This window comes from Chrysoperla carnea, chromosome 1, assembly GCF_905475395.1.
Source record: "Chrysoperla carnea chromosome 1, inChrCarn1.1, whole genome shotgun sequence".
NCBI lineage: Eukaryota > Metazoa > Arthropoda > Insecta > Neuroptera > Chrysopidae > Chrysoperla > Chrysoperla carnea.
The window spans coordinates 92,485,831-92,496,354 of NC_058337.1; the positions used below are offsets into that span (position 1 = coordinate 92,485,831).

Sequence of the window (10,524 nt, forward strand, 5' to 3'; positions counted from 1 at the left end):
GTAAGTGGTAATAGTTTTAGTGTTTTACCTATGTGGATAACAAGACTGAAACATTTTTTATTTGTGATAAAATTCCGTTTATGGGGCACGGGAAACTTTTAATTCAGCCAAAAGCCTTTTGTCAAGTTTTAAAAGAATAAAACCCTGGTATCACCGCTTTTTACTTTTCTAAACTTATTTCCTGAAACATAGACAAGTTGTTTTGAATACACTATTTTGAGTCTGAATAGTGATCACTTAATTTTATTTTATTTTGAGGAAATACGCTTAGTTGACAAAAACAAAAATAAGAAATCAAAAATTTCAATCCAAAGATTTTTTATTTTTGCTATTATTTTTTTATTACAATAGCTCGGAAACCTTTCTCTTTCATTATGATATTGAGGCGCAACTAAAATTTCTCAAATTTTGAAGAACTTTCCACAAAAAAAGCTCCATTCTCAACATTATGAGAAAATTTTGAGATTACGGAAGTTTTGTTATAATTAAAAACCCTAATTAAAACGTACTGTTAACTTTAAAATGAAGTTATTTGTACAAAATGTAAAAATTAGCGGGGCTACAACATTTTATTATTTTGATAATTGTAAATTTTCACAGAACTAGGCCTTGATTTTAAGATTTTTGCTTATTTCCCCAAATAAAAAAATATTTAGCAGATAAAATTATACTAGGTATATATTTCAGATTACAGAGAATTTTTTTAATGAAAGTAATTACCATTTTTGGTCTAAAGTGCACGGTTATGGAAATAAAGCCTAAAAAATTTTCCTAAAAATGGAGTCACTTCCCCTGCCTATTTTTGTAAGGATTTTGTGCATTTACATTCAGTACGTGATATTGAACCTAGTTAAATAATCAAATAACTCCTATAATTTAGTGCATTATGGACAGGAGTAACTAGCTTCTATATAACCTATAGTAATAGTATTATTGAGGAGTGTTGAATACGTTCAGCTTTCTTACCAACATATTGAGGAAAATTATATAAAACTTTCCACATACAATGACATAATTTAAATTTTCTGATAATATGGTTTGGGGTTTTCTTTCCTTTTTTCTAATTTTATATTTTTTCTTTTGCATTTTTATTCTCCTGCTGTTGCATCATTTCCATCGATGGATGTGTGTTATACTTCCTTCTATTTGCTGCTGGATAAAAAAAAAGAACGAACATTACGTGATGATATTGATGACGTCAGCGATTGTAGAAGAGCCAGTTCACGTGGCATTATACCAAAGGCAAAAATAAAAACAATCAAAATGACTTTTGTAATAGTTTTTGGTAAGTATATTATTATTATATGTTTGTGGTTTGGTATTTGTTTTACTTTATTTCTATGAATTCAATTGTCGTTATACGACTTGTATTGTTGTTATTCTTTGCGGTTGCATTTTATATTTATTATTTTTTGTACATTGGGTTAGATTTGATGTATAATCAAGTTCAAAAATCGGTGAATTATGTAAGATGAACAAAGAATACTTACATTACACAAAAACTTTTTATCTTACCATCACCTGTTGCGACTGTAATAATTGTAGTAGACTTTTGAAATTTACATAGATTGATAATTTGTATACTCACTTAATCTTTATCAACACAAACAAGAACAGACTGTAAGTATCAAAATTCGAAAACGAAAAAATAAATGTTTCTATTCGAATTTTAAAGCAATTTCGAAAAAATTATCGTTAACAAAAAACAAATCTGAAAAAACCATTTAAAAATAGTTAATCATTGTTTGACCTTGAAAGGTAAAGTATGTCTATAGGCCAAATGACAAAACTTAAACTCGTTTACATAGGGATGAAATAAGTGAAGAATACTGATTTTTTTAAATTTGCTGTAAAGCAATGGAATTTTTAGAACAAGATTTCAGAAAAGAGTTGTTTCTTTTAAGATGCACTTTATTTCGGCTTATGAATAGCATACAAATTCACCGAAATGTACTTCTATTAAAAATTATGTTTTAACTGTTTAATGAAGCTTAGAAAAACAGATTTGTCTGTCTCTCGTTTTTGTAAAAGCCATACTTAGTGAGATATATAGCTCATTGAATGCTCAACAAATGTATTTGAAGATTAATTATGGCAGTATCGAAAGTTATTCGGTATTTGCTGGTATCTTACTTTGATAGAAGTCATTAGCATGTAAACTGACGGCACTATGAAGAAAATAAAATTTTTTACTTTGATCTTTTGAACGAAATTTGTGCCTTCCACATTTTCAACAATCTTTATTTATTAATTTCAAAAAACTACAAATACTTCAAAAATTTTCTAGGACAATGTATGTAATGTAATTTTTGGTCAGATTTCACTAAAATGTAAATTTTTTAAATAAACGAAGTAATACTTTTATCAATAAAATGTAAACTTTGGAAAATAAAGTACTATCCGAAAAACTTGGTGCATGAACTTCTTATAATATATAATTAACATAACTAAACGTTTTCGAATTGTTTTCGAAACTTGTGAAAAAATGTAATAGTTTCTGAAGAATGTAAAAGTTTCTAAACAATGTAAAAATGTCTGGAGAATCTCAAAGTTTCCTTGGCATAGATCGACCAAATTTTATCCTAGAAAGTAGTATAAAAGCATAGTATAAATCAAAATGAAGATAATTTTGAAAGAAACGGCTCTTGTCTAAGCTATTTTTCTGTAAATGTCATTCTTAACGAGAAAGAAAAAAATTTGAATTTCACGGCTTTTTCCTCTTACTTGGTTCTCGAGGATTCGTAAACAAGGTAAACTCTTTGGTTGAATCACTCTGTATATTTTCTGTTAATTTATGTAGAAAGGATTGAAAGAAATTTCACGAGATAAAATTGTATATACTTATTCTTCGTGGGCTGTTTATTCAAAAACAGGAACATGGGCATGATAAAAAAATATTTTGTTCATCGATTTAGTTTGCAACTACGTCTAAAGTAAATCTTGTTGAGATTCATTGATTGCTGCAATGAATGTATGTAATCAATTGTAGGACATAATTCCTTGATTTTTGAACATTATTACCTCAATAAGTAAAGAACGTTAGCTGTGTTAACAGTTTTATTTTTGTGTTGTTGCATCAAAGAAACTGGATATATTTGACAGTTTTCCATTGAAATACAAAAATTTATATCTTTTACTATGTATGTGAACATTGTACAATGTACAGTCAGTACTGTACAGTGCATACCTTGTTTTTATTTTAATACTTTGTCAATATAAACCAAAGACGATAAAAACTTTTACCATTTTTTATTGATTTAACTTTGATTTTTAGTTTCTAACATCCAAATATATTTATTTACGATTGTTTTTTATTGATATGCTGTTATATAATATACAAGTTTCATAAGTATATAAGTTTCATATATTATTTGAAATAAATGAAAAGGTTTTATCAATTTTTCAAATATTGAACTGAAATCAGGAATGCGAAAGAAAAATTTGAATGTTGATAATCTGAATACCTGCATAATCCGTCAAAAAAAATGATCCGTAAACAAATTCACTTTGTTCAATACCCGACAAAACGATTTATGTTTACCAAAACCATGAAGCTTAAATTTTTGTAATTTGATTGCCGCACTCTTTGTCGAGTGTCGGATAAAATTTTTTTTTGCATTTGACTTCATTTATCTTTGAGAATTTTTAAAATCAAAGTTTCAAAAAAGTTTCAAGGGTGATTGATTTAGCAATATTATTTCTTTTATAAAGTACATAAAGCCTAATTCTGGAACATTAAGGAACATGTTTGAGTACCGAAAAACAAAAGACTTGAAAAGAAGACCCATTAGAAAGTTTTAGTTTTTTCCTAGAATTTGATGTATATTTTACATTCGGACGATATTTGATTCGTGAAATAGCTCTTTAATATAGAAATCTTAAACATAAAACCAATAGGGATCTTTCATTAATTTTATTTTCCCACAAATTCGTAGGTATATAAATGAAATAATAATTCATCTTAACTACATTTAAGTAATTTTTTTTAAATCAATAATTCATTCCATTTTGTTATTAATTATTCATAAAAAAAGAAGTAATATTTTTGAATAAAAAAAACGGTAATGACGTATTTACACCCGTGAAGGCTGTGAGCTCATCGGAATCACGCTCAATTTACACTTTTCAGTTTGTTTTTATGAAATTATCATTTGTCCGTGCAGTGGGATTGGTAAAACGATGTTTTGACGTCACTGCCGTTTGAATTTATGGTTTAGAAAAACCATTTTCAATTGTAAATTACATGAAAAATGAATTTAAAAAAAATTTTGTTTAAAATTTTCTTTATAATTTTTAGTAAACTTCTTTAGTAATTTTTAGTAAACTCGAAAAAATAAAATTAAAAATCATACAACTTCTCTATTAAATAACTTTTCCATCGCATTTTGCTCGGTTTCAATGAAAAATACTACATACTTTTATTGTATTCTTTGAGTATATATTTATATACTTTAAGTATACAAAGAAAAACCCGCAAAGGAAAAAGGGTTTTGTGTAACTAACATACCTAATAAAATTGATTTTCTGTAATAATATATAATTTGAATATTTTCTAGTATTTGTACTATGTTGGAGTCCGTATATTGTATTCGATTTATTACAAGTATATGGTTATATACCAAGAACACAAACAAATATAGCACTTGCCACATTTATACAAAGTTTAGCACCATTAAATTCCGCAGCAAATCCGATTATTTATTGCTTATTTTCAACACACACGTGTAGATCGATTAAGTAAGTAACACTATTTTATTGATTAACAATTTTACTTTAACAATTATACTACAGGAGCGTATCTAGATATAGACTATAACGATAAAACAACCAAAATAGGTACAGTACATAACTTAAATATGTGAGACATTCTGTTTTGGTAAGAATTATATTTGTTGGAGCGAGTAAAAAAATTTGATTTGCTCGATCCAAGAAATTTTTGTTTCTAATTCAAACGCTAAAAATTTGCTAAGAACAAAGAACAAATTTAAACAATAATAAATGTTCTAGATCCGTTCCTGTATTAACATTAATTTGTTTGCATTAATAACAATTTTAAACACGTATTCATGGCAAACTATTATGTTTATAGTGGAACTACATAATTCTATACAATTTTCTCGAAATGTGTTGGTATTCAAAGTTTTTTTTTTCACTTTGGGAAATAATGCATTTTGGAAAGGAAATTTAAGCGTTGGGAAATAATGCATTTTACAATTTTTCTTAAATACTGTTAATTTATAGACATATATATTGGAAAATGTCCATGATAACATATTTTACACATCCGTTACAAAAACGAAAATTTTTATTTTTAAAAGTGTAAACTTACTATATTGAGATAATGATATATCGATGGTTGTGTAATAAAAAGGCGGCAATGTCTATATAGAATTAAAGCTTTTGACTTGTAGTACAAATATTTTTATTTGCGCAGGAATGTGTATGGAAAAATCGACAGTTTTGCGCAGTTTTATCTAATTTTCTTATCTTAAAAACTATGCATTTAAGTTGTAGAACGTAAGGTTCTTATCGATTTGAACTTTTGTATTTTTTCAGATTTTCGTACTTTTGTCCCTGTAACTCGCAAAAAAACACAATATTTGCTTTTCCTGACGCTTAAACATTCTATTATCTATCAAAACTCTACACAACTAGAGAAATATCATATTTTTCTACAGATTCTACTACAAAGACAAAACTTTCTAACAAAAGGATATATAATTTTTTCCAGAAATATACCACCATTCAAATGGTTTTGGTGTTGTTGTTTTTGTAACAACACAGCCTACAATGAGCTATGTTTTGATTATCGATCACGATCGCGTCATTCACGCTCACAAAATGACTTTACAAGAACAATAACAACATCATTAACTACACCGCATTCTAGTACACGGCGTACAACAACCTCTTCAATACGTCAACAATTACGTTTACAAAATAACATTGGAAATGATTTAATGGGTACTGGTATTGGTGGTGCAAATACTAATGTTACTGCTGCAGCTGTTGTAGCAGCCGGTACAAAATGTCCAATGATTACAACTACAACAACATTACATCCAATTACTCCACGTGTTGCTATATCTGTTGTATAAATGAATTGTGTATTTGTGTATTTTAAGCATTTTACATTAGCGTCTAATGAGAAAATCAAATGGAGGCGATGACTTTAATGTAAAAACAAAGACATGAATTTACGAAACAATTAGTAACATGATACCAAGTTCTTAATAAAACTCGATTCGAAGACTGTTTTATACATACTTAATGACACTGATTAAAACGAAATTTATAACAAAAGATACATAACATTGTCTAATTTTATGTTTTTTTACGCGTTGAGGATTTACACCAGAGCAAATATGCTGTTCCAAATTTACAAATGATAGAGCACGAACGAAAGATTAACTTGTAACCAAGTGGCGGCATGAAATTTTGACTGTATGAATTGTAAATAAGCTCGTTTCATGTAGGTACTATAGAGAACCGTACACCCGCAGTAAAAGTGTACTAACTGGAGTACAAAAAAACAGTATCTATTAATGATCTGATTGAAAATCACAATCGAATGATTTTTTGAAAGATTCAAATTTAATTTCGTAATAAGTATTTGAAACTTTATAGTGGTGATCAGGGAATTTGAAATAGACAGTTTTATCTTTTTCGGTCACAAAGTTAACAAAACACTTTTTCTATAATATTTTAAAATTCTATTTAAAAGAAAATAGAATCCTGATTTGTATGAGCAAAAGGCAGACCTGGTGATCATTAAGAGATTCGATTATTACATTAAATCAGCATTATAGTCCAGTGCAGTTAAGGACAGAACAGACCCAAAAAGTTGTGACACTAAATTTTTTTTATTCATTCATTCGATGGGGGGTTGTTTGGAGATCTTAAATCTGCTTCTGCGTATTCGCAAAATTAACACTTTCGCCGCCATGTTGAAAAATATGCCGTTAGACTTATCTGCTTTTTATCTTCAAGCCCAAAGTACACACTACGATTGATAGAAAAAAGCGATTCGTGTTCAAAGTCATAAATTTTTTCGTTAATTTCTTTTTGTGACGGTTTGTGTTTCTAATAAGGAACATTTTTGGCATTTAAACTTTTTAGGACCCAATTAATCTAAATTACTCATTTACGAACTCGACCTCACTCTTTACATTTTAAGCACGATATAAAAATTTCAGCTTATATCTCTTGAAGAAGAAGATGCACTATTCAAAAACTATTTGCAAAAACAGTTACAAAAAGAACATGAATAACTTTTTTGGCTTTTCGGCGCAAGGGTTAACTTGCGGGGCTAACTTCCGTAATTTAGCGATAACTTGAAATCCTGTCATTTCCATGACTTGTGACCATGGAAAATTTTATTCAGAATGACTTAAACTACCTTTCCCCAAAATTTGTGCGAGGTCCTTTCATAATTTACTCATTAGAATCTACTGTAAAATAATATTTTTATGCATAGTGTATAAAATATATTCGTAATTTATGTGAGTTGAATGTATATTTTAAACAATATTAAACCATATAATTTTTTATTCAACAAAATTATAGGCTATGACTGCAGGCAAGAACAGGGTGTCGAAAGATACAGGATTCTTGTTATATAATCAAAAGCATTGGATGAAGAAATAAAATTCCACTTGCATGACATCAACATTAGGAAAATCTATAATTAAATAATGCAAGTAGTGGCCGCGTTTTTATTTGATATTGAATATGGTCGAGGTTTTATCCTCATGAGTAAAAGCGTCGTCACATTTTTTAAATTTTATCTCCGTTTTTTATAAATTTTTTTTGTATTAATGCCTTACTTAAAGGTATTATGGTGAAACATTGATCTTATTTTGGAGGCTGAAAGAACACCGATTGTCGTAAGGTATTTTCAGCATGGTATTTACAGCACATTCTAAGATAATCGAATAAAAAATGAAAAATCAGTATGTCCGATCTTATATAAATGGGGGTGTCCGTTGTTTGACGTCATAAATATTTTAATGTTCTGAGGGTTCGTTTAAAGCCAGCGCCAATTGTGTACTATATAAATGTTAATAAGATCAAACAAATGAAAGAATACTATGAGAGGCTTGGGCCAACTTGCTAGTGGATAAAGCTTAGGAATAAGAACCCTATAAACTATGCAAAAAGTATCTAATAATTTTTAATTTTCTAGTACGTCGATTTTACTACAAGAATAGTAATGATTGTTACACTATAATACCTTTTTGAAAGTTATTAAAAAGAGTAAACATTAATAAAAGGAAAAGTATGCTCATTAAAAATTCAATTACTAATCTGTGATATACACATGCATCCTTTTTAGGTTCCTAATTTTTTAATAATAAAATAAAATACATCGTGTTTATTTAAAAAGTATACATCAGGCATGGGCAAATGTAACCAGTGTCAACCAATAATACGAGTAATCTCGCTTCCTCCTGTATGAGCAATGCGGACTTGGATAAAGAAACACACAATAAAGTTAATGGCACACAATAAAATTATAACAATGGTGACTTCGACTTAAAATAACTCGCCCATGCCTGGTATACATCGTGCTTATCTAAAAAAAAATATAATGTTGGCTCATAGGCTTTGCTAGGGTTAGTGTACTTTTCAGCTTAAATATTTTATTGCGAACAAAACTTTGCGAAGCTGTTGTCTTGGATGCCTCAATCTTGACCTTTTTATAGATTTGAAAGGGGTTTTTTACATACGAAACCGAATAAATGAGGAAAAAAATTAATCTGGAACTTTTGAAAAAGTTCTATTCCTTGCAAAGAATGTTATATTTAGTGAAACAAAATCGTCTGTAAGGCTAGAATTTTCCTTCTGTATATATACAAAATACACCTTCAAGCCTTCTTTGCGCCTTTGAAGCATACAGATACTGCACTAATGTATTTTTTTATACTAGTTTTAAGGGAAATGTGTTGGCACTTTTAGTGTAAGCAATTTTGGTATTTTATTATAATCATTGATATCCACTGCTTTGATTATATATTTTTTGAAATGAATAAACTAATTCAATAAATTATACGCGGAGTCAATGAAACGCACGCTTTTATACAGAATATACAGGGTTAATCATGAGGAATGCACCGAACTCCATGAGTTTTTCATTTGTTTTCAAGTTATTGCGTAATTAAAAAATTTGATACATAAAGAAACCGCCAAGCAGAGATGCTACGAAAACCGTCACAGATTCTTTGAAATAGCTTAAGGGCAAGTTCATGTGTAGAAGACACTCCTGAATTTCGGTGCATTTCTCACGACTCACCCTGTTTATATTATAATGTGCGTTTTTTATGACACATGAGTGTACATTGTAGGGAATTCCCTAAAAATAAGAGTAAGTTGATTTGAGGTCATTAATACAGGGTCAAATAAATCATTGGATGATATAGAAGAAAGAACTAACTTTTGTGAGCGATAACAAAAAATTTGTATTTTTGTACGAAGTCAAATATTTTAATTAGTAAACCAAAATTTTTTATTTTTTTAAATATAGGGTGGGCACATAAAGGAGAGATTGATATACAGTAGAGCAAGTAGATATACTGATTACTTTATTGGACATTATTTTCCAAACATAATCAATTTGGAATACTAAAAATTATTAAAATCAACATTAGAAACATTATCCCCACAAGAAAGTAGTAGTACGCTTCCACCATGCAACCATAAGAAAACTAAAGGGAATTATTCAGAAAAATACGAATAAAAATCTATACCTATATAGCCAGCTTTCGTTTCAAATCAACGCGTCAGCACTCGCGTAAACTATTCGATAATCTTTAGTCGCGATAGATTTGCTAAAGCGCTCTACATATTCATTAAATATTTTTCGCGTTACATACTCTTTAACTTTGTTAATCATAACCTCTACTACTATCTTATTAAAAATAGTTTGATAACGTGATTATTGAATAATGTTTGGAAGTGAAAATATTAGAGTAGATTAAAAATCTAAATAATAAATTTCACAATATTTCAACAGGCCTGAAAACTCTAATGTTTTCTTGTAAAAATATAATAAAAATGTAAAAAGTTGGATTTGACCAAAACCAATGAAATAATTTTTTTAAATGTTTTTTCAAAATAATATAATCCAATCAAATTAGTTTATATCCCTACTTTAGCTGAATATTATTAAATGAAATTTACTAATATCTACATAATAGCTACTGAAGTATATCACGGAAAATTTATCGCTAGTTTTGACAAAAAAGCGATTAATCAAAGTATCTGTATGTATTTTCTTTAATATTCTTCAATATTTTTAAGCATTTGTCATTTTTAATTTATGTATGCTCTATGTCATTAAAATCGTACCAAATAAAATATTCTAAATGTACTAATCGCATATAATATTGTAATATCAACACTTAGAATGTTTTAAATATTCGCACAGTGCGTGAGTTTTATTGGAGGCGTTTCCATGGTAACGATACACTACTTTAATTTTAGAATTGTATGGATGCATATATATTTGTATGGATTGCAATTATG

At 28.5% G+C, this 10,524-nt stretch overlaps 1 protein-coding gene across 1 annotated transcript in view; it reads left to right on the plus strand.

The window, feature by feature from the left end:
• The window catches only part of LOC123292172, a 167,345-nt gene extending 160,711 nt beyond the window's left edge, over positions 1-6,634 (plus strand). Inside the window, exons 7-9 of the mRNA XM_044872734.1 lie at positions 1,169-1,285; positions 4,557-4,737; positions 5,732-6,634. Coding sequence (XP_044728669.1) covers positions 1,169-1,285; positions 4,557-4,737; positions 5,732-6,098 — 665 coding nt within the window. The 3' untranslated portion in view covers positions 6,099-6,634. The remainder of the gene's footprint in view (positions 1-1,168; positions 1,286-4,556; positions 4,738-5,731) is intronic.
• The last annotated feature ends 3,890 nt before the right edge of the window (positions 6,635-10,524 follow it).